At 31.9% G+C, this 27,150-nt stretch overlaps 1 protein-coding gene across 1 annotated transcript in view; it reads left to right on the top strand.

The window, feature by feature from the left end:
* Window positions 1-348: 348 nt before the first annotated feature.
* LOC143023664 (ATP-dependent DNA helicase Pif1-like) overlaps window positions 349-27,150 on the top strand; it is a 44,117-nt gene continuing 17,315 nt past the window's right edge. The window contains exons 1-2 of the mRNA XM_076182268.1: window positions 349-741; window positions 899-2,007. Coding sequence (XP_076038383.1) covers window positions 349-741; window positions 899-2,007 — 1,502 coding nt within the window. The remainder of the gene's footprint in view (window positions 742-898; window positions 2,008-27,150) is intronic.

Below are 27,150 nucleotides of genomic sequence, written 5' to 3'. Positions count from 1 at the left end.
ATGGAAATCATTTCCTACACTAACGACAGAGATCAACTCAGAAGCACGTATGCGAGTATGTTGGTGTTCTCAGACTTAGAAGATCAGCGAGGCATATGGGAAGAAACGAAAGATCTGTTTGCAAGCGATTTCCTATATGCTAGAGGTTTAACGGAATATAACGAAGAAATATACCGTGACGCTTTAGACGATATACAAGAAAAGGTATATAACAATGGCGGAGCCAAAATTGAAGAATATGGACTACCTCCTTCAAGAGACGGTTAGAAGTCGTCTAATATAATCCGCAGAGAAAAGTCATATAATAAAACCAGGCTAGCTGAAGAAGTTAAGGAGAAACTAACAACCATGAATACAGACCAGAGACACTGTTACGATACTATCATGGAACGAGTAAAAAATTCCAAAAACTACAGTAACGATGGATTCTTCATCAACGCTCCCGGAGGCACCGGGAAATCATTCTTATTGAACGCTCTTTTGGACACTTTACGTTCAACGGAGAAAATTGCATTGGCGGTTGCATCTTCTGGCATAGCTGCAACTGTTTTACACGGAGGAAGAACAGCACACAATATGTTCAAGATTCCTATAATGGATCATAAAGATGTGCGTGCATGTAGTGTTAAGAGAAACAGCGAACATGCAAGATTACTTGAAATGACATCTTTAATCGTTTGGGATGAAGCGGTTATGGCTAATAAGAATGCCATAACTGCCTTAGATATCACCATGAGAGATGTACGATCTTTTCATGGGTGGCGTAGTTTTCGTGTGTGCGGGAGACTTTCGTCAGATTCTTCCAGTTGTACGTGGAGGAGGGAGAGGTGATGAAATAGATTCTTTCATAAGATCAAGTTATTTCTGGAGCTCCTTAACACACTTGGAACTGACTAAGAATGTAAGATTGAAGAATAATGATATTCTAAATCGTGGCTTCGCCGAAGACCTTTTAAAGTTAGGTGTGACACCTTCTGACGAATATGAATTTCCTCTTAATTTTGGAGTCTTAGTTGATAGTAGAGAAGAATTGGTGAATACAGTGTATTCTAACTTGGAAGATAACTTCTTGAACGTTTCTTACTTTGAAAAGAGAGTCATAATCACCCCAACTAACGATGACGTGGATTGTGTCAATAATATTGTTTTCAAGAGACTAAAAAATGAAGAATTCGTCTATCGGAGTGAAGATAAATCCATAGATAATGAAATGGATATTCAAACTTCAGTATACAACTCGATCAATAGCCCTTCTATACCTCTTCACGAATTAAAATTGAAAATAGGGGCTGTTGTGATGGTTTTGAGAAACATTTGTCCACCAAAACTTTGTAACGGCACAAGAATTATGATAACCAATTTAAAGAAGCATATAATAGTAGGCAATATCCTTACTGGGGCTTATAAAGATGAACAAGTAATGCTCCCTAAGGTAACTTTAGATTCTACTGATACTTCTGTCTTCTTTAAAAGGAAGCAATTCCCCGTTAGATTATGTTATGCTATGACTATAAACAAGTCTCAAGGGCAAACATTTGATACGTGTGGGCTACTGTTAGATAGTTCCCAATGCTTTGCTCACGGTCAACTATATGTTGCATGTTCAAGAGTGACTAGCCACGACTCCCTTATCATATACACAGGCTACAGGAAAAATGGAGACAGTTATGAACGTAAGCCAGCGCATAACTGCGTGTATAAAGAAGTTTTTGGGGTAGTGCAGGAAGTTACAGATAAAAAACCTCCAAGCGTAAATGAAACTATAAATTCTACGCCACTTAGGGTAGCGGAAGAAGAACCAGATCATTCTACTGTCGTTATTCCTTCAATATCTGAAGAACAAGCAATCAATATGATTATGCCCGACGAGTTTTACAGGGATAACGTTGAGGCAGGTGAAGACACGGTATCGCCAATGGAAATGGTAGAAAAGATATTGGAAGTGAATGAAAATGCTGGTAAGAAATTTGAACGTCGAGAGAAGGAACTTAAAGAAGAAGCTGAAAGGCAAAAGAAGGAACTTAAAGAAGAAGCTGAAAGGCGAGAGAAGGAACTTAAAGAAGAAGCTGAAAGGCAAAAGAAGGAACTTAAGAGAGAACTACAAGAAGAAAGAGACAAAAACTTCAATCTTATGGTAAAGATTCTATCCAGCAGCGAAGACGAGGGACAACCTTCACCACCGAAGAGGCAAAAACTTTCTTCGGAAGATATAATTTCTATTTGTAATAAAAGTATACGATAAAACACATTTTTATTTTATTTTATCCTGTTTATTTTTAATGCATCAAACAATTTAATACAAAAATTGAGTTGTTAAGGAAGGGGCGAAGCCCTGGGCGCGAAGCCCTGGGCGCGAAGTTATCATTAACAATGCCTTTAAACTTTTCAATATTAGTATTTTTCAAACATTAATTATTAGAAGACATTAAAGTTTTCATTTATAATACATTCTAAATCTGTCATTAGTACGTTCTGGTCATTATTAGTACAAATTAAAGTTATCATATATATTACCTTCTAAAGTTGTCATTATTAGTAATTTCTAAACTTAATCGATATCTTCGAAACTTGTATTTATATACACATTAAAGTTATTATTAATAGTACCTTGTAAACTTATATTCTAAACATGTAATTATTAGTACAAAATAAAGTTATCATTACTAGAACCTTCTAAACTTATCATTGTTAGTATATTCCACACTTGTCATTATTTCTACACAGTAAAGTTATCTTGAAGAGTATCTTCTAAACTTGTCAATCTTAGTAGATCCTAAACTTTTAATTGTATATATATTCTAAACCTGTGGTTATTAGTACATTTCTTCTATACATGTCGTTATTAGTATATTCTTATTTTGTCATTATTAGGACACCTTAAAGTTATAGCTAATAGCACCTTCTTGATTTGTTACTGTTGGTATATTATAAACTTTTCATTATTAGTACACATTAAACTTATCAATCATAACACCTTCCAAACTTGTCAGTATTAGTGTATTCTAAACTTTTCTATATTTTTATATTATAAACTTGTCGTTATTGATACATATTAAAACTATTAGTAGTAGTATCTCCTAAACTTGTATTATTAGTACACGTTAACAGTACCTTCTAAACATCATTATTAGTATATTCTAAACTTGTACACATTAACGTTATTATCAATATTACCTTCTTAACTTGACATCATTAGTATGTTATAAACTTGCCACATTAAATTAATCATTAATAGTATATTCTAAAGTTGTCATTATCTGTATATTCTAAACTTGTCATTATTAGTACACATTAAAGTTATCATTAGAAACTTTTCATTATTATTACATGTTAAAACTATTAGGACCTCGTATACTTATCATTATTAGTATATTCTAAACTTGGCAAAACTAATATATTCCAAAGTTTATCATTTTCTAAACTTCTCATTATTGGTATATTCTAAACTTGTACATGTTAAAGTAGTGGTGTGTTCTGAACGTGATATTGTTAGTTTATTCAAAACAAATCATTGATAGTATTGGTATTGTCTAAACTTTGCATTATTAATATAATTCAAACGTGTCATTACACATTAACGTTATCATTAATATAACCTTCTAAACATGTCATTATTGCTGTTTTTATTTTTTATTTATTAGTATTTTATAAACTTGTCATTATCCATACATATTAAAGCTATTAGTAGTAGTATCTTCTAAACTTGTCATTATTTGTATATTCTAGTACCTTATACCTAGTTAACAGTACCTTCTACCTTAACAGTAACTTGACATCATTAGTATATAATAAATTTGCCTTATTAGTACACATTTAAGTAATCATTATTCTAAATTAGTCATTATTACTATATTCTAAACTTGTCATTATTAGTAGACATTAAAGTTATTAAAAATACCTTCCTAATTTTTCATTATTTGGATATTATAAACCTCTTCTTATTAGAATACATTAAAATTATCGTTCTTAAAATATTCTAACCTTGTCATCAATAGTACATTTTAAATTTGTAATTATTAGTACAAATTAAATATATCATTAGTAGGTCCGTCTAAGCCTGTCATTTAGTATATTCTAAACTTCTCCTTGTTAGTACATTAAAGTTATAATTGATCGTACCTTCTAAACTTCTCATTATTAGTATATTCTAAACATGTTATTAGTGCACATTAAAGTCATCATTAATAGTAACTTCTAAACATGACATTATTTATTCATAGAACGGTCTAACTTTGTCATTATTAGTATGTACTAAACTTGTCCTTATTTGTTCAAATTAAAGTTATATCTGATAGTAACTTCTAAACTTATAATCGTGATTATATTCTAAATTGTTAATACACATTAAAGTTACTATTAGTAATACCTTCTAAATTTGTCATTATTAGGACACATTAAAATTTTCGTTAATGGTACATTGTAAGCTTGTCATTATTAGTATATTCTAAACATGTAGACACTAAAGTTATCATCAATACTGTATTCTTATCATTTTTAATATTAGTAGTACTTGCCATTGTTAGTATATTCTAAACTTTTCATTATACACATTAAAGTTTTCATTAATAGTACCTTCTAAACTTCTCAATGTTAGTCTAAACATGCCATTATTAGAATATTATAACTTGTCATTTTTAGAATATTTGTATATTCTAAACTTATCATAATTAGTAGACTGGAAACTTTCATTATTAAAAAGTTGCTATTATCATCATATTCTTCATTAATAATAAAAAAAAATTCATTAGTACCTTCTAAACTTATCACTATTGGTATATTCTAAAATTCTCATTATTAGCACTCATTAACAGTGCCTTCAGAACCTATATATTAGTATATTCTAAGCTTGTCATTTTTAGAACACATTAGATTTATCATTAATAGTACCTTCTAAATTTGTCGTTATTATTATATCATAGTTATGATATAATCAGTTATAGTAACTTCTCAACTTGTTATCATTTGTATATTCAAAACTTGTCTTAATTAGTATATTGTAAACTTTCATTATTAGTACACATGAAAGTTTTCATTAACAGTACTTTCTAAACTTCTCATTATTACGTGTCATTATTTGTACATATTTAAGTTATCATTAATAGGATCTTTGAAACTTATCATTATTGCTATATTTTAAACATGTGAGTATTAGATTCTTCTAAACTTGTCATTATCTTTTATTCTAAACGTTTTATTACTTGTATCCTCAAGGATAATGTGGATGAAGGTGAAACTGGGAAAGGAGATGTGGGTCCTTGTAAGTGCATATGGGCCTGGCAGTGAGAAGAGCATGGAAGAAAGGGAGGCCTTTTGGATAGATTTAAATGAGTGCATAGAGGGTTTAGGAAGAAATGTCAATGTAATAGTACTGGGAGACCTGAATGCTAGGGTGGGAAATGGTCCAATCGATGGAGTGGTTGGGAAGTGTGGAGTTCCAGGAAAGAATCGTAGTGGAGAGTTGATGATGGAAATGTATCTAGAAAGAGAGTTGATGATAGCAAATACAGTGTTTCGGAAGAAAGTCAAGCATAAGTACACATGGGAGAGGGTGGTGGAGGGAAGGGTGGTAGATAGAGCGCTAATGGATTATGTAGTGGTAAATAGGATTATGATAGGAAGAGTTAAGGATGTACATGTGCTAAGGGGAGAGGGTGGGGGAATATCAGATAATTTTTTGGTGGAAGGTGAGCTGAGAGTGGAGGATAGATGGAGAAGGAGGAAAGGGACAAAAGGTAGGGAGGTTCTTAGAGTGAACTCCTTGAATGAAAAGGAAAAGGAGAAGGAGTACGAAAAGAAGGAGTACGGAAAGAAGCTGAAGGAGGAGTGGGAGGAAGTTAGGATAGAGTAGAGCTGGGTGTGGAGGAGGAATGGGGATGGTTCAAGTGCGCAAGGATGGTGTGTGGACAGGGGGAAATAGAAGAAAGGGTAGTGAATGGTGGGATGAGGAAACAAAGAAGGTTGTAGAAGAGAAGAAGCGAGCTTTCACAGATTGGTTACAAAAGAGGACAGGGGAGTCATATGAGACGTAGAAAGAAAAGAAAAGAGAAGTAAAGCAAAAGGTAAAGGAGGCAAAGAGGAGAGCAGATGTGAAATGGGGTAGGAGTATGACAGAAAATTTTTAAAGTAATAAAAAGATGTTTTGGAAAGAAATTAAGAGAGGAAGAGGAGGCGAATCAAGTAGGGAAGAAAAGGTAAAAGGTACAGATGGAGAGATGATAATGGAAGAGATGGCAGTGAGAGGAAGATGGGCAGAATATTTTAGGGAGTTGCTGAATGTGAAGGAGGATAGGGAAGGAAAGATAGCTGCAGTGGGAAATGCGAAGAAAATGAGAGTGATGAGTGAGGAGAATGGAGGAGAAATAAGGAAGGATGAGGTGAAGGCAGTTGTAAAGATGATGAAAGCAGGTAAGGCACCTGGTCTGGATGGATGTCATGCAGAATGTCTGAAAAAGGGAGGTTCAGTGATGGTGGACTGGTTGGTGAGTTTATTTAATGTTTGCTGGAGAGAGGGTAGAGTACCGGAGGACTGGAGTAGTGCCTGTATAGTTCCTCTTTACAAGGGAAAAGGGGACAAGTGTGAATGTAGTAATTTCAGAGGGATTAGCCTGTTGAGTGTAGTAGGGAAGGCTTATGGGAGGATCTTAATTGAGAGGATTAGGAGAGGAACAGAAGGAGTAATTGGTGAGGAACAGTGTGGATTTAGGACGGGTAGAGGTTGTGTAGATCAGATCTTTGTGGTAAGACAGATATGTGAGAAAGCTATAGGAAAGGGGAAGGATGTTTTTTGGGCTTTTATGGATCTGGAAAAGGCTTATGATAGGGTAGACAGAAAGGCACTGTGGGAGGTTATGCAGATTTATGGGATAGGAGGAAAGCTTTTGGGAGCTGTCAAGAGTTTTTATGAGAGTAGTAGAGCATGTGTTAGGATTAGAAATGGAGAGAGTGAGTGGTTTGAAGTAAAGGTGGGACTTCGTCAAGGATGCGTTATGTCGCCCTGGCTGTTCAACTTATACATGGATGAGGTGGTGCGAGAGGTGAATGCTAGGGTAGTGAGTCAGGGATTGGAGATGGTTAAAGAAAATGGAGAAAAGTGGGAGGTGAGCCACCTGTTGTTTGCGGACGACACTGCGCTTGTGGCAGGGTCAGAGGAGGGATCGAGGAAGCTGGTGGCAGAGTTTGGGAGAGTATGTGATAGAAGAGAGCTAAAGATAAATGTGGGTAAAAGTAAGGTGATGAGATGTACAAGGGGTGAAAGTGGCAGTAGACTGGAAGTGAACATTAAGGGAGAGCGACTGGAGGAAGTGAATAGTTTTAGATACTTGGGTGCAAGTGTAGCAGGAAAAGGTGGAGTGAAGGTGGAGGTAGAATGTAGATTGAGAGAAGCGAGTAAATGCCTTGGTGGTTTAAAGAGTGTAATGAGGAATAGACATTTGGGAATGGATGCGAAGAGGAGACTGTATGAAGGAGTGATTGTGCCAACAGCACTGTATGGGGCAGAAACGTGGAACATAAGAGAGGAAGAGAGAAGGAGTTTGAATGTGTTTGAGATGAGTGAGAAATGAGGAGGTGAGGAGGAGAACGGGGGTGGAAAGGGAGTTGGGAGATAGGGTTGATGAAAGAGTATTAGGATGGTTTGGACACATGGAAAGAATGAGTGAAGAAAGACTAGTAAAAGAGGTATGGAAGGCAGATGTGGAGTGAGTGAACATGAGGGGACGTCCTAGGATGAGGTGGATGGATGGGGTGAAGGGGTCTTTGGGAAAGAGGGGAATGTCTGTTGAGGAAGGAAGGAAGGGAGAGGACGGAAGACAGAGGTGAGTGGAGAATGGTTGTATATGGATGATGTGACTGCATGAGGAGGAATGGGCGGGGTGGGTGTGGGGTGGGGTAGTATGTGTCCTCGCCTTATATGCAAAGGGGGACGGAGAGGGGGGGGGTCGCCGATTAAATGAAGCGGCCTTGCTGTGGATGTACTGTCTTGCGACACTGCTTCTGACCCAGGGCGGTGGGCAGGGTGCAGGGATGACCCGTCATCCAGGAGGTGCTCAGATGAGAGGAAGGGTGGGAGGGGTGTGGAGTGTATTTAGGGATGAAATGGGTGGGAGTGTTTTTATGCCTTTCCCTTTTTGGCTACCTCCCTTGGAAGGGGGAAAAAGCCTTGGTATATGTACCTTCTAAACTTCTCATTATTACGTACCGTTATTAGTTCATATTTAAGTTATCATTAATGGGATCTTTTCAATTTATGATTAATGTTATATCATAATATTGTCATAATGTCAATATTAGATTATTCTAAACTTGTCATTACCTTTTATTCTAATCTTTTTATTATTTGTGTATTAAACCTTTCATTATTAGTACATTCTAAATTAGTAGTATATTCTAAACTTGTCATTATTCGTATATTGAAAAGTTATCATTGATAGTGTTTTCTAAACTTGTCATTATTAGTATATTCAAAATTTGTTATTATTACTAAACTTTAATGTTATCATCAATAGTTCCTTCTAAAACTGTCATTTTTAGTATATTCAAAGCATCTCATTGTTGGTACATATTAAAGTTGTCATCAATATTACTTACTCTGTCTTTATTTGTATATTCTTAACTTATTATTAGTATACTCTAAATATGTCATTACTAATTCACTTTAAGGTTACTCTTACTAGTACACGTTCAAGTTATCATTAAAAGTACATTCTAAATTATTCTAAACTTCTCATTATCAGTATATTCTAAGCATCTTATTTTGATAACACATGTTATTATTATTAGATTCCAAATTTGTATTTATTAGTACACATTAACGTTATCATTAATAATATCTTCCAAACTTTTCATTATTAGTGCATTATGAAATTGTCAATAATACTACCTTCTAAACTTCTCATTATTACTATATTCTAAACTTGTCACACATTAAGGTTATCATTAATAGTACCTTCTATACTTGTTGTTATTACCATATTCTAAACTTTTTATTATTAGTAATTTACTATTAGTATATACTGAATTTATCATTTATCTTCTAAACTTGTCTTTATTAGTATATTGTAAACTTGCTTATTATTAGTATAAATTAAAGTTATCTTGAACACTACCTTTTAAACTTTTAATTATTGGTATATTCTAATCTTTTCATTATTAGTACACATACCTATACCTTCTAAACCTCTGATTATTAGTATATTGTAAACTTCTGATTATTAGTACACATAAAAGCTATACCTTCTAAACTTGTCAAAGTTTAGAAGTTAACATTAGTAGAACCTTCTAAACTTATCGTTATTAGTATATTCCACACTTGTCATCATTTCTAAACATTAAAGTTACATTAGCAGTATTTTCTGAACTTGTCAATTTTAGCATATTCTAAATATCATTGTAAGTATATTCTAAACCAGTGATTATTAGTATGTATTAAATTTATAGTTAATAGCACCTTCTTAACTTGTCATTGTTAGTACATTATAAACTTGTCATTATTAGTACACATTAAACTTATCCAAACTTGATAGTATTAGTGTATTCTAAACTTTTCTTTATTAGTATATTATAAACCAGTTATCATTGCTTTTAAAGTTATTATTAGTAATATCTTCTAAACTTCTCATTACTTGTACACTATTACCTTCTTAACTTGACATCATTAGTATATTGTAAACTTGTCTTATCAAAAATACCTTTTAAACTTTTTTTATTAGTACATGTTAAAACTATCATTAAAGGAACTTTCAATTTTTTTTTATTTGAACACATTAGAACAAATTAAAATTACCGTTCTAAACTTGTCATTAATAGTACACATTAAAGTTATCATTAATAGTATCTTTAATCTGATCATTATTAGTATATTCTATAATTATCCTTATCATTGATAATTCCTTTTCAACTTATAATTCAAACATTAATTAGTCATCATTATTAGTGTATTCTAAACCTGTTATTGTTAGTCACTATTCAAAAACTCTAAACGTTTCATTATTAGTACACATTAAAGTTTCAATTAATTGTACCTATTGAATATGACATTATGACACATTAAACTTGTCATAATGTCATTATTATAAACATTCTTTAATCGTACATGTTAAAGATATTGCTAAGAGAATCTTTTAATCTTGTCAATATCAATATACATTAAATTTATTATTACTATTATATTCTAATCTTGATAACACAATAAAGTTATTAAAAGTACCGATTATTACCACATTCTAAATTTGTCATTATTTGTGCAAATAAAATTTATCATTAATCGCACACTTCTTACTATTAGTATATTCTACATTTGTTATTATTAGTAAACATTGAAGTTATCATAAATATTACCTTCTAAACTTGTCATCATTAGTATATTCTAATAATTCTTAGAATATACTATAGTAGTTATCATTAATAGTATCTTCTAAACCTGTAATTACTAGAATATTCTAATTTTTTCATTATTAGTACACATCAAAGATATCATTAATAGTACCTTTTAAACCTGTCACCATTAGAGTGTTATACTTTCCATTAAATAGAACACATTAAAGTTATCATTAATAGTACTTTCTAGACTTCTCATTATACGTATACTATAAACATGTCAATATTGGTATCTAAACTTGTCATTATTAGTATGTTCTAAACTTGTCATAATATATCATATGAAATTTATCATTAATAGGACGTTATCATTAGTATATTCTAAGCCTGGCAATATGCTAAAGTTGTCATTCTTCTAACTTTGTCATTATCATAATTTAAACTAGTATATTCTAAACATGTCATTAATATTATATTCAAAACTCGTAATTGTTAGTTAACTTATCATTAATAGTATATCCTAATTTTTACTATTGGTATATTCCAAATTTGCCATTATTAGTACACATTAATTTTATCATTAGAAGTACCTTCTAATCTTGTTTTAACGTGGCATTATTAGTATGTTCTAATGTGTACTAATAATTACAAGTTAAGATTATGGTACTAACGAGTGCTATTAATGACAAGTTTAGGATATACCAATAACGACAAGATCAGAAGATTCTTTTAATAATAACTTAAATATGTAGTAAGAGTGACAACTATAGAATATACAAGTTTATACAAGTTTGGAAGCTACTTATAATGTGTACTAATTATGAAAGTTGAGAATATACTATTATGGTTAAGTTTGTAATATATTAATAATGACAAGTTTAGAAAGTACTGTTAATGGTAAGTCTAATGTATATGATAAGTTTACAAGATACTGTTGATGATAAGTAATACTAATAATGATAATTATAGAACATACTAATAATGATCAGATTAAGGATACTATTAATCATAACTTTAATTGTACTATTAATGACAAGTTCAGAATATACAAATAATGAAATTTAAAAAATATTCTATTAATGATAACTTTAAAGTGTACCAATATTGACAAGCTTAGAATATGAAAGATAATTATATGTTTAGAAAGTACTATTAATGATAACTCTAATATGTACTCATAATCACATGTTTAGAATATACTAATAAGGACAAGTTTAGAAGGTACTATTAATGATAACTTTAATATGCACTAATAATGGCAATTGTAGAGGATACTGATAATAAATATTATGAAAGTTGAGAATATACTATTATGGGTAAGTTTATAATATACTAACAATGACTAGTTTAGAAAGTTTAATGTATAGTAGGGATGATACGTTAAGAATATACTTATAATGACGAGTTTAGAGCATACTAATAATGACAAGTTTACAAGATACTTTTAATGATAACTAATACTAATAATGATAATTATAGAACATACTAATAATGATCAGAATAAAGATACTATTAATGATAACTGTAATTGTACTATAAATGACAAGTTTAGAATATACTAATAATGAAATTTTAGAATATTCTATTAATGATAACTTTAAAGTGTACTAATAGTGAAAAGCTTAGAATATGAAAGATAATTACGTTTAGAAAGCACTATTAATGTTTAGAATATACTAATAAGGACAAGCTTAGAAGGTACTATCAATGATAACTTTAATATGCACTAATAATGGCAATTATAGATGATACTGATGATTATAAATATATCAATGATAACTGTAATGTGTACTAACAGTGACAAAGTTAGAATATACAAATAATGACAACTTTGGAAAGTGCTACCAATCATGAGTATTAATACTAACAAGTTTAGAATATAATAATAATGACAAGTTTAGAATAATGGCAACTTTAGAATAAACTAATATTGCCATGTTTAGAATATGTTTAATAAACACTATAAATAAAAAGTTTAGAACATGCCAATTGAGATGTGTTTAGAATATGTTTAATAAACACTATAAATAAAAAGTTTAGAACATGCCAATTGAGATGTGTTTAGAATATTCTAATGGTTAGAAAGTGATATTAATAATAACTTTAATGTGAAATAATAAGGATAATTATAGAATATACTAATAATGATCAGATTAAATATATTATTAATGATAACTTTAATGTGTACTATTAATGACAAGTTTAGAATGGTAATTTAATGTGTTCTAATGTGTTCAAATAAAACTTTTGGAAAATTGCTTTAATTTTTTTTAATTTCCTTTAATTTTAAATTTTAAATTCCTTTAATTTTTTTTAAAAGGTGGTTTTGATAAAACAAGTTTACAATATACTAATGATGTCAAGTTAAGAAGGTAATATTAATAACAACGTTAATGTGTACTAAAAACGATAAGTTTAGAATATACTAATGTTTAGAAAAAACTCTTAATGTGTACTATTAATACTAGAATATACAAGTAATGAAAAGTTTAGAAGATACTACTAATAATAACTTTAATATGTAGCAATAATAACAGGTTGATAATATACTAATAAAGAAAAGTTTAGAATACACTAATACTAACAAGTTTGGATAAGTTTAATGTGTACTAATAATGACAAGTTTATAATGTGCTAACAATGACAAATTAAGAAGGTGCTATTAAATAGATATTTAATGAGTCCTAATAATGACAAAATTTTAATATATACTAATAATCACTGGTTTAGAATATACTTACAATGATATTTAGAATATGCTAAGATTGACAAGTTCAGAAGATACTGTTAATGGTAACTTTAATGTTTAGAAATAATGACAAGTGTGGAATATACTAATAACGATAAGTTTAGAAAGTTCTACTAATATTAACTTCTAAACTTTGACAAGTTATTGTTAGTAATAACTTTTATGTGTACTTATAATCAGAAGTTTACAATATACTAATAATCAGAAGGTACAGGTTTGTGTACTAATAATGAAAAGATTAAAATATACCAATAATTAAAAGTTTAAAAGGTACTGTTCAAGATAACTTTAATTTGTACTGATAATAAGCAAGTTTACAATATACTAATAAAGACAAGTTTAGAAGATAAATGATAAATTCAGTTTATACTAATAGTAAAATATTAATAATAAAAAGTGTAGAATATGGTAAAAACAACAAGTATAGAAGGTACTATTAATGATAACTTTAATGTGTTACAAGTTTAGAATAATGAAAAGTTTGGAAGATATTATTAATGATAACGTTAATGTGTACTAATAGATACAAATTTGGAATCTAATAATAATAACTTTAATGTGTTATCAAAATAAAAAAGTTTGGAAAAAACCGATAATGAGAAGTTTAGAATAATTTATTAATGAATTTTAGAATGTACTTTTAATGATAACTTGAATGTGTACTAGTAATAGTAACTAATAATGACATATTTAGAGTATACTGATTAATATACAAACCAACGATGAGATGCTTAGAATATACTAAAAATGACAATTTAAAAGGAACTATTAATGATAACCTTAAAGTTTAGTAATGATAACAAGTTTTGAATATACTAATAATGACAACTTTAGAAAATACTATCAATGATAACTTTTCAATATACTAATAATGACAAGTTTAGAAAATACTATTAATTTAGAATGTACTAATACTGAAAGGTTTAATACACAAGTAATAAAAAGTTCAGAATAAAAGGTAATGATAACTTTAGAAGAATCTAATATTGACATGTTTAAGATATAACAATAATGATAAATTGAAAAGATCCTATTAATGATAACTTAAATATGAACTAATAACGGCACGTGATAATGAGAAGTTTAGAAGGTACTGTTAATGAAATACAAGTAATAAAACGTTTAGAATAAAATATAATGACAAGTTTAGAAGAATGTAATACTCACATGTTTAAAATATAGCAATAATGATAAGTTTAAAGGATCCTATTAATGATAACTTAAATATGTACAAATAATGACACGTAATAATGAGAAGTTTAGAAAGTACTGTTAATGAAAAATTTCATGTGTACTAATAATGAAAGTTTACAATATACTAACTAAGACAAGTTTAGAATATGCTAATAATAACAAGGTGAGAAGTTACTCTAACTGTTAACTATAATATGACAAGTTTAGAAGGAACTATTAGTGATAAATCTAATGTGTTCTAAAATGACAAGCTTAGAATATACTAATATATAGGTTCTGAAGGCACTGTTAATGAGCGCTAATAATGAGAATTTAGAATATACCAATAGTGATAAGTTTAGAAGGTACTAATAAAAAAACTTTAATTTGTATTATTAATGAAAAGTTTATCATATAACGATAATAGCAACTTTTTAAAAATGAACGTTTCCTGTCTACTAATTATGATAAGTTTAGAATATACAAATAGTAACAGGAACTATTACTGATAGCTATAAGGTATTCTAGAAATGACGAGTTATGATATACTAATAATGGCATGTTTAGAATATACCTACATTAAGAAGTTTAGAAGGTACTATTAATGAAAACTTTAATGTGTAATAATAATGAAAAGTTTAGAATATACTAACAATGGCAAGTTCTGCTAATATTAAAATAAGAAGTTTAGAATAAAATGAGATGTTTAGAATATATTAATAATGACAAGCTTACAATGTACCCTTAAGGAAAATTTTAATGTGTCCTAATAATGACAAATTTAAAAGGTACTACTAATAGTAACTTTAATGTGTATTAATAATTATAAGTTTAGAAGGTGCTATCAGATATAACTTTAATTTGAACAAATAAGGACAAGTTTAGTAAATACTAATAATGACAAATTTAGACCGTTCTATGAATAAATAATGTCATGTTTTGAAGTTACTATTAATGATGACTTTAATGTGCACTAATAACGTGTTTTGAATATACTAATAATGAGAAGTTTAGAAGGTACGATCAATTATAACTTTAATGTACTAATAAGAAGTTTAGAATATACTAAATGACAGGCTTAGACGGATCTACTAATGATATATTTAATTTGTACTAATAATCACAAATTTAAAATGTACTATTGATGACAAGATTAGAATATTTTAAGAACGATAATTTAAATGTGTTTATAATATCTAAATAATGAAAAATTTGGAAGGTATTTTTAATGATAACTTTAATGTCTACTAATAATGACAAGTTTAGAATATAGTAATAATGAAAAATTTAGAATATACTATTAATGATTAATTACATTATATAATATACTAATGATGTCAAGTTACTGTTAAGGTAGAAGGGACTGTTAACGTGTACTAATAATACTAGAATATACAAATAATGACAAGTTTAGAAGATACTACTATTAATAGCTTTAATATGTATGGATAATGACAAGTTGATAAAATACTAATAAAGAAAAGTTAAAAAACAGCAATAATGACATGTTTAGAAGGTATAATAACGTTAATGATAACGTTAATGTGTAATGACACGTTTGAATTATATTAATACTGCAAAATTTAGAAAATACTAATACTATCAATATTAATATAATGACAAGTTTAGAAAAATGATAAACTTTGGAATATATTAGTTTTGCCAAGTTTAGAATATACCAATAATGATAAGTATACGAGGTCCTAATAGTTTTAACATGTACTAATAATGAAAAGTTTAGAAGGTATTTCTAATGAAACTTTAATGTGTACTAATAATGACAAGTTAACAATGACAATTTTAGAATATACTATTAATTATCAAATTAATGTGTACTAATAGGGCAAGTTTATACTATACTAATGATATCAAGATAATAACGTTAATGTGTACTGATAATGACAAATTTAGAATATACTAATAATGATGTTTAGAAGGTACTGTTAACGTGTACTACTAATACAAGTTTAGGAGATACTACTACTAATAGTTTTAATATATATCAACAACGACAAGTTTATATTATAAAAATAAAGAAACGTTTAGAATACTGACAAGTTTGGAAGGTGTTATGATTGATAAGTTTAATGTGTACTAATTATGAAAAGTTTATAATATACCAACAATAACGGTGTCCTAATAATGACAAAATTAGAATATACTAATAACGACATGTATCACTAATAACCACAGGTTTAGAATGTATATACAATTTAGAATCTACTTAGATTGACAAGTTTAGAAGATACTCTTCAAGATAATTTTAACGTGTAGAAATAATGACAAAGTGTGGAATATACTAATAATGATAAGTTTAGCAGGTTCTAGTAATGATAACTTTATTTTGTACTAATAATGACAAGTTTAGCATATAAGTTTACTATTAAGTTTCGAAGATATTGATTAAGTTTAGAAATTACTAATAATGACAACTTTAGAAGGTAATATATATCATAACTTTAATTTGTACTAATAATGACCAGAACGTACTAATGACAAATTTAGAATGTACTATAAATGAAAACTTTGATGTCTTCTAATAATTAATGTTTGAAAAATACTAATATTGAAACGTTTAAAGGCACTGTTAATGATAACTTTAATATGTACCAATAATTTAATAATAGTTTATAATTTTGTAATAATGACAACTTTTGGAGGTTATATTAATGATAACGTTAATGTGTAGTAATAATGACACGTTTGACTCATATTGATAATAGCAAAATCAGAAGTTGCTATTAATGATACGTACTATGATACGTATTAATGATACTAATGATATTAATGATACGTACTAATAATGATTAGTTTAGAATAACCTAACAATATCATGTTTAGAAGACACTACTAATGGTAAATTTAACATATATTAATACTCAAAAATTTAGAATATACCAATAATGATAACGTTAATGTGTAGTAATAATAACACGTTTGAATCATATTAATAATGCAAAGTTTAGAAAATTCTGGTAATAGCAAAATCGGAAGTTACTATTAATGATGAATATAATGCGTACTAATAATGATTAGTTTTGAATAACCTAACAATATCATGATTAGAAGATATTACTAATGGTAACTTTAACATGTATTAATACTCACAAGTTTAGAATATATCAACAATAATAAGTTTAGAATAATGATAAACTTGAGAAATCTGCTAATAACCACAGGTATGTATATACAATTAAAAGTTTAGAATCTACTAAGATACTCCTCAAGATAACTTTGATGTGTAGAAATAATGACAAGTGTGGAATATACTAATAATGATAAGTTTAGAAGGTTCTAGTAATGATAACTATATATTGTACTAATAATGACAAGTTTAGCATATAAGTTTACAAGGTACTATTAATGATAACTTTAATGTGTTTTGATAAATACAAGTTTCGAAGATATTGATTAAGTTTAGAAATTACTAATAATGACATCTTTAGAAGGTAATATATATTATAACTTTAATTTGTACTAATAATGACCAGAACGCACTAATGACAAATTTAGAATGTACTATAAATGAAAACTTTGATGTCTTCTAATAACACTGTATAACAATAATAATAAAAAAAAAACGGAAATGAGACTATCCTTTTCTAGAGTTATTGTTTGCGTAGATCACGAATATAACATCCGTTTCTTTCTGTGACCCTCCAGTTCTTCGTAAATAGCAGTGCCCGCAATGTCTATCTGAACGGTATTTTTTGTTGCTTTTACCATTTATATAATTTTTCACATAGCTATGTGTTTTTTTTTCTTAACAGGATACAGAGTTAAGATGCCTAGAGAATGCAAGAATTCGCCAGACAAGTTTTGTTATATATGTGGATCAGTTACATTAAGGCAATACAAGAGACAGTTGACTCAACGTGTAAAGAAACTTTATGAGCTGTACTTTGGGTGTAAAGTGGGTGACCAGGACAAAAGCTGGGCACCTCACATATGTTGTGTCAGGTGTACAAGTTCCCTTTCTGCCTGGGTGAAAGGCAAAGGGACTGGCCTCATGTTTGGCGTACCAATGGTCTGGAGGGAGCCAAAGGACCACTCAACAGATTGCTACTTCTGCTTAACGGATATTAAAGGTGGGTGTTCAGTGTTTATTTTTTACTGTTTTTATATATATTTTCAAGAGATGTATCAATAAAAAAGATCGAAATACATAATAAGTTGCACTTCCACTATTTTTGCACGTGATCACAACCAATAGTATCCATTTTTAGTCTGATTTTATTTTATTTTCCTGCAGATCGCAACAGAAAAGGCAAGAAATCTATCGTGTATCCAGATCTTCAGTCTGCTATTCGCCCAGTTCTACATTCAAGTGATATTCCTGTACCACAGCCGCCCTCTGAACTACCAAGCGATGACACGAGCAACTCAGACGATTCAGAATCTCAAGATGCAACGTATACGACACAACTTGAATCTGATAAGAAACCACACCTCATCACCCAACCAGAACTCAATGACCTAGTTCGTGATCTAACACTTACTAAGCAACAGAGTGAACTCCTGGCCTCACGTTTGCAACAATGGCACCTGTTGGATGAAGAAGCTCGAATTACAGTATTTAGGAAGCGTTCTGCAAATCTACAGGGTTTCTTCACTTTGGAAAACAACTTGACTTATTGTAATGATATCAGAGGCCTATTCAGTGCCCTTGAGCTGTCCTATGAACCCAATGAGTGGAGGCTATTCATAGATGGATCCCTTTACAGCATAAAAGCAGTTCTGTTGCACATTGGGAACACCATGCCTTCAGTTCCAGTTGCTTACTCAGTCATTTTAAGAGAGACATATGAGAACCTTGCTTTTATTCTAGACCGCATAAGTTACAAAGAGCATGAGTGGTTAATTTGTGCAGACTTGAAAGTAGTAGCCATACTTAATGGGCTACAAACTGGATACACCAAATTTATGTGCTTTCTTTGCAAGTGGGACAGTAGGGCCAGATCAGAACATTATATACGCTCAGAATGGCCATCTCGGGAATCTATGACGCTTGGATGCCATAATGTAATTCATGAGCCACTAGTTAAGAAATAGAAAATCATTTTGCCACCACTGCATATAAAACTAGGCCTAATGAAGCAATTTACCAAAGCACTGCAACATAACAAGCCATGTTTCCAGTATCTCAAAGGGATCTTCCCTAAAATTAGTGATGCCAAGATTAAAGAGGGTATATTTGTAGGCCCTCAGATTCGCAAGCTTATAAATGATGAGGACTTTGAGGCGACAATGGATGAACCTGAGCTAGCGGCCTGGCATGCATTCAAAGATGTATGCAAAGGGCTTCTGGGAAAGCACCAAGAGTCCCAGCGAGAGCGTAAAGTGGAGAGGCTAATCAAATGCTACCAAGATCTCGGATGCAATATGTCACTGAAGATACACTTTCTTCATTCTCATCTGTCCTTCTTCCCAGAGAATGCAGCAGATGTGAGTGATGAACATGGAGAGAGGTTCCATCAATGGAAAACAGATACAAGGGAAAATGGAGCCCTGCTATGCTGGCTGACTTCTGTTGGAACCTGAAGCGTGACACGCCTGAGACGTCTTATAAAAGAAGAAGTAAATAATAGATTGTAGGTTAATACATCATATAAAGCTAACAAACATGCCGATTTATTATATATTAATTAAATAAATACAATGAAGACATTTAATCTGACTTTGGGAGCAAAATACATTTATGGAACCTTGGAAAACTCTATTAATTGCATAATTATTAAAACAGCGATTTACAAAAAATTGTGACGTGGCATGAAATTTTTGTTATCAAATTTGAATTCAGCACACTGAACTTCATAATAAAACGCACATGAGAACTGTTTTTTTCTTAATCCTGAAATTTGTTGTACAGTGTAATTAATGTTTGAGAAATACTAACATTGAAAAGTTTAAAGGCACTGTTAATGATAACTTTAATATGTACCAATAATCACAAGTTTATAATTTTGTAATAATGACAACTTTTGGAGGTTATATTAATGATAAAGTTAATGTGTAGTAATAATGACACGTTTGAATCATATTAATAATAGCAAAATCAGAAGTTGCTATCAATGATATATATAATACGTACTAATAATGATTAGTTTAGAATAACCTAACAATATCATGTTTAGAAGACACTACTAATTGTAACTTTAATATGTATTAATACTCACAAGTTTAGAATATACCAATAATGACATGCTTAGAATAATGATAAACTTTGGAATATAATAGTTATAGCAAAATCAGAAGTTGCTATTAATGATAAATATAATACGTACTAATAATTCCCGTACCAGCCGTCGGCGCCCCAAGCGACTCAGTGGAAGGGCCGAAGTCGCGAAGTTGAGGTACCCCCCCCCCCCACTGAAGGAGGGAGAACGTGTGAGAGAAACACGCTCTCTTGGCGCAGGGGAGCACCCGAAGAGCGCTGACTGTGTCCCACTCAATCCCGAGCCAATAAAGTCGTCGGCCGATGCACCCTCCCCGGTGGGCAAATGCATCAACTAGCCGTCTAGGAACATGAGTGTGGAGACGCTTGCTTCCGTCCAGCGTACGCCTACCACTCTCACTAGTTTCGTGAAGATCCTCGGGGTAAGCGAGAGACCGAAAGGAAGTATGCGAGGCCGAGTTCGTTTCCTAGCGACCTCGTCCGTGGGCGTAAGTCAAGAGGCTTCGTCCTGGGTGAAGACGTTCCCTGAGCGTCTCCCACTAAGACGGGCCTGAACCCTCGGTATGTATCCAACTCACCCCAAGTCTTCCCGCGGGAAGTCCTCGAAGCCCGTGGCGAGCGTTCTCATCCAATAGTGTGTTATGGCAGTTTGTGACGTCTCTTCACCCATAAGCGGACTTCTATATGTTTAATACCTAGTGACATCATGTGATTATACTGTGACGTCACCGGATTTAATCATGGCGCCATAGAATCGTCTCGTGACGTCACAGACACAAATTGACGTCATAGGACTACATGGTGACGTCAGTTTATCACATAATGACGTCATCTTATTATACCGTGACATCACTGAGTCACAGTGAGCGTTGAAATAAATTTTGACATGGTAAAATTCTGGACCATCATGACTGTAGATTAATTTAAGTTGAATAGGAAAAGTCATGTTCATTTCGACCTAAGTCATAGTGAGCGTCGAAATTAATTTTAACATGGTAAAATTCTCGACCATCATGACTGTAGATTAGCTCAAGTTGAATAGGAAAGTCATGTTCACTTCGTCCAGAGTCACAGTGAGTTTTGAAATTAATTAAACATGGTAAAATTCTCGATCATCATGACTGTAGAATAGCTTAAGTTGAATAGGAAAAGTCATGTTTATGTCGACCTGAGTCACAGTGGGCGTTGAAATTAGTTTTGACATGGTAAAGTTCTTAACCATCATGACTATAGGTTAGCTTATGTTGAATAGGAAAAGTCATGTCCCTTTCGACCTGAGTCACAGTGAGCGTCGAAATTAATTTAACATGGTAAAATTCTCGACCATCATGACTGTAGATTAGCTTAAGTTGAATAGGAAAAGTCATGTTCATTTCGACCTGAGTCACAGTGAGCGTCGAAATTAATTTTAACATGGTAAAATTCTCGACCATCATGACTGTAGATTAGCTTAGGTTGAATAGGAAAAGTCATGTCCATTTCGACCTGAGTCACAGTGAGCGTCGAAATTAATTTTAACAATTTTAAAAGTCTCGACCATCATGACTGTAGATTAGCTCAAGTTGAATAGGAAAAGTCATGGTCCTTTCGACCTGAGTCCCAGTGAGCGTTGAAATTGATTTTAACATGGTAAAATTCTTGACCATCATGATTATAGATTAGCTTAAGTTAAATAGAAAAAGTCATATCCATTTCGACCTGAGTCACAGTGAGCGTCGAAATTGATTTTAACATGGTAAAATTCTCGACCATTATGACTGTAGATTAGCTCAAGTTGAATAGGAAAAGTCATGTCCATTTCGACCCGAGTCACAGCGAGCGTCGAAATTTTAACATAAAATTCTCGACCATCATGACTGTAGATAAGCTCGTTAAATAGGAAAAGTCATGTCCATTTCGACCCGAGTCACACTTTTTTTTTTTTTTTTTTTTAAGGTCAAGGCATTTTATCTATACAATACCTAGCACTTTGCGTCAACTTATACTATTTAAATAATTTTCCTCTTCTCATTACGCTAAATGTTTATAGTTTATCTTTGAACTGATTTATACTAATTCTAACACTAGACTCCCTAAGCCTAAAGTTTTGTGTTTTACTTGGAGGTGGAACATCAGGTAAGTCATCTTTAAACTCAAGCCAGGTGAAGTTGATAAGAGGTTGGCTGTGGCTCAAGAGAAGAGCTGTGTGGTAACATGGTATTTATTTATTTATTTATTTATTTATATATATATATATATACATATATATATATATTTTTTTTTGCTTAAGAAACATGGAAGGAGGGTGGTGCCGTGAGGCGTTAGACCATTGAAGGTCGGAGGTATGGTGCTGCCGAGGCCTGATGACCCTCGGGGGGCCACCCTCCGTATCATAAGACACGTCCCCTTGTCCTCCGGGAAGCCCGGGTTCTTACCACGGACGGCTCGAAGACCTATGGGGAACGGATTACGAGTGGAAATGTCAGTCTACACCTAGGGCCTGACAAAGCAAGCCATAAGGCGTTAGAGGGCCATTACTGGTCGGAGGTATGGGGCTGCCGAGAGGCCTGATGATCCTCGGGAGCACCCCCCTCCGTACCATAGGACACGTTCCCCTATCCTCCGAGAGGCCCGGATTCTAACCGCGGACGACCCGAAGACGTATGGGGAACGGATTACGGGACGCCTATGGCCTGACGGAACAAGCTGCGAGGCGTTAGAGGACCATTGATGACCGAAGGTATGTGGCTGCCGAGAGGCCTGATGACCCTGGGGGGTGCCACCCTCCGCACCATAAGAGACGTTCCCACGTCTTCCGAGAGGCCCGGGTTCTTACCACGGACGGCCTGAAGACAGGGACGGATTGCGATCGTATATGGTCAAAGTCTACGCCTAGGTCCCGAACAAACCGTGAGGCAATAGAGGACCGATGATGGTCGGAGGTATGGGGCTGCCGAGAGGCCTGAGGACCCTGGGGGGCGCCACCCTCCGTACCATAAGACACGTTCCCACGTCTTCCGAGAGGCCCGGGTTCTTACCACGGACGGCCTGAAGACGGGGACGGATTGCGATCGTATATGGTCAAAGTCTACGCCTAGGGCTTGATACAAACCGTGAGGCAATAGAGGACCGATGATGGTCGGAGGTATGGGGCTGCCGAGAGGCCTGAGGACCCTGGGGGGCGCCACCCTCCGTACCATAAGACACGTTCCCACGTCTTCCGAGAGGCCCGGGTTCTTACCACGGACGGCCTGAAGACGGGACGGATTGCGATCGTATATGGTCAAAGTCTACGCCTAGGGCTTGATCCCAACCGTGAGGCAATGGAGGACCGATGATGGTCGGAGGTATGGTGGCGCAGAGAGGCCTGAGGACCTTGGGGTCGGCACACTCCGTACCATAAGACACGTTCCCACGTCTTCCGAGAGGCCCGGGTTCTTACCACGGACGGCTCGAAGACGGTTACGGATTGTGCTCGTATAATATCAAAGTCTACGCCTAGGTCCTGACAATCCAAGCTGTGGGACCATAGAACTTAGGTAAGGGGCCGCCGACACCAGAAGCCCCCCTCCGCACTACCAGACTCGCAGCAACGGGCACAAACCGGAGCACAAGATATAAGAAGGTAACATTTGGATCACTAAAAGGGTAGTCGAAGAATGGGACAAACCAGCAGCCAAGCGGAAAGCGATAAAACTAACAGACGATTAACCAGCAGGAAACGGGACCGCCTGCTCCCATGTGGGCAGCAAGTTGACCACTCTGTCCCGTTTCCGCGATGTAAGTGAGCTCCGCAAGCCGGGCAGCCGGGTAAGAAGGGAGGGGTAGGGAGGGGGAGGTGGGGTCGACAATGCGCATGCCTGCACAGAGCCGGGAATTTTAAATTTCCGATGATTTTGGCGGAAAATTCAACCACACTCAACCTTCGGGAATTGGCCATATGACCAGGAGTGTGGTATAGGATTATCGCTATAGCTTCGCTGTGCAGGTTTCTTTCAGCCGATAATGATTAGTTTAGAATAACCTAACAATATCATGTTTAGAAGAAACTACTAATGGTAACTTTAATATGTATTGATACTTACAAGTCTAGGATATACCAATAATGACAAGTTTAAAATAATGATGAACTTTTGCCAAGTTTAGAATATACTAATGTGTACGAATATAAAAAATTTGGAATACCCAAGAAGATATGTTTAGTATATAATAATACTGATATGTTTCGAACAATGATAACATTAGAAAGTATTGTTAATGATGATTTAATAATAAGGGTTTAGAACATGCAAATATTGACAAGCTTTAATTTGTACAAGTGTAGAATATACTAATGATGACAAATTTAGAACATGCTTATAATGTCAGGTATTTTCTAAACCTTACGTTGTTAATATATTTCAAACGGGTCATTATTACTACACATTAACATTATCTTAAAATTTTGTAAACCTGTGATTATTTGTACACATTTAAGTTATAATCAATATAATTTTGTCATTGTTCGGATATTCAACTTTCATTATTAGTATATTCTAAACTTATTATTATTAGTATATTCTAAAATTATCATTATAAATATATTCTAGAATCATCATTATTATATTCTAAACTTGTGATTATTGATACACCTTAAACTTGTTTTATCATTAAACCTTGTAAACTTATATGCTAAACTTGTCATTATTAGTACTAAATAAATTTATCATTAATAGAACCTTCTAAACGATTGTCACTATTTCTACACATTAAAGTTATCTTTAACAGTATCTTCTAAACTTGTCAATCTTGTCAATATTTAACACTTGACATTATTAGTACCCATTAATGCTTGTCAGTTTTATGTTCTAAACCCTCATTATTAGTGCACATTAGCTATCACTAAAAATACTTTTTAAGTGGTCATTGTTCGTAAATTCGAAACATCATTATTAGTAAATACTAAACATTTATTAGTATACATGAAAGTTATCATTACTAGGACCTTGTAAACCTATCATTATTAGTATATTCTTAACTTGGTAATAATGATCATATTACAAAAATGATATTTATAGTGTATTCTAAACTTTTGAGTATTAGTACATATTAAAGTTATCATTAGTAGTGTCTTCTAAACATAATATTGTTAGTATATTCAAAACTATAGTTATAATTAATAGCAAAACTATAGTTAATTAATAGCAACTTCTTCTATGCTATTGTTAGTATTTTCTAAACCTTGCATTAATAGTATATTCTAAACGTGTCATTATTACTACACATTAACGTTATCCTTAATGTAACCTTCTAAACATGTCATTACTAATAATATTCTAGTTATGACAAGTTTAGAAGGTATTATTAATGATAATTTTAACGTGTTTAGAATATACTAATAATGACAACTTTAGAAGGTACTATTGCATGATAACTTTAATGTGCACTAATAATGACAAATTTAGAATATGACAATCTTGTAATATTACGGTTAGATTTAATATGTGCTAGTGTGGTAATAATGACAAGTTTAGAATACACTATAAATATCATTTTTGTAATATGATCAATTTAATGTGTACTAATAATGTCAAATTTTAAATATTCTAGTAATAAAGATTAGGATATACTATTAATGATAAATTTACTAATAATGACGAGTTTTGAATATACTATTAATGATATGTTTAGAATATACTAGTTTAAATTATAATAATAATGACAAGGACAACTTTGATATATACTAATATTACCAGTCTTAGAATATACTAATGATAATGTTCTATTAATGATGAATTTAATATGAACTATTAATGACAAGTTTAGAACATACTAATAATGACAAGTTTAGATATACCAATAAAGACATATTTAGAATATACCAATATTGACATCTTTAGAATATACGTATAATGAGAAGTCTAGAGTACTATTAATGATAACTTTAATGTGTACTAATAATGAAAAGTATAGAACTCTCTGATGATGACAGGTTTAAAAGGTACTATTAATGATATCTTTGATGTGTACTAATTATGACAAATTTAGAATATTCTAATAATGACAGGTTTAGAAGATACTATTAACTGATAACTAATAATGACGAGTTTAGAATATACTAAGAATTATAAGAATATACTAATAATGACATGTTTAGAATATACTAATGATGACAAGTTTAGAAGGTAATATTTATGATAACTTCGATGTTTACTAATAATAACAAATTTAGAATATAAGAAGTGTGCGATTAATGATAGATATTATTTGCACAAATAATGACAAATTTAGAATGTGGTAATAATCGGTACTTTTAATAACTTCTCAAGATTAGAATATAATAGTAATAATAACTTTAATGTATATTGATATTGACAAGATTAGAATTATATTCAATGTGTCATAATGTCATATTCAAAAGGTACAATTAATTGAAATTTTATTGTATACTAATAAAGAAAATTTTAGAGTTTTTGAATAATAAACAACAATAACAGATTAAGAATACAATAAAAATTACTACTAATTAATGTTTTAATTATACTTATAATGACAAGTTAAAAAGGAATTATCAATGATAACTTTAATATGTTCTAGTAATGACAAGTTAAAAATATACGTTTAATGACACTTTTTAGGGACAACTAATAAAAAAATTAATGTACACTAATAATGATTATGGTATAAATGATAATTCTAACAAGTGCTATTAATGACAAGTTTGGGATATACCAATAACGACAAGTTCAGAAGATTCTTTTGATAATATGTACTAAGCGTG

This window comes from Oratosquilla oratoria, unplaced genomic scaffold (genome assembly GCF_046742065.1).
Source record: "Oratosquilla oratoria isolate Oo_2021 unplaced genomic scaffold, ASM4674206v1 SCAFFOLD54, whole genome shotgun sequence".
NCBI lineage: Eukaryota > Metazoa > Arthropoda > Malacostraca > Stomatopoda > Squillidae > Oratosquilla > Oratosquilla oratoria.
The sequence above is the reverse complement of the archived record's forward strand: the minus strand, read 5'-3'. Positions and strand labels throughout refer to the sequence as shown.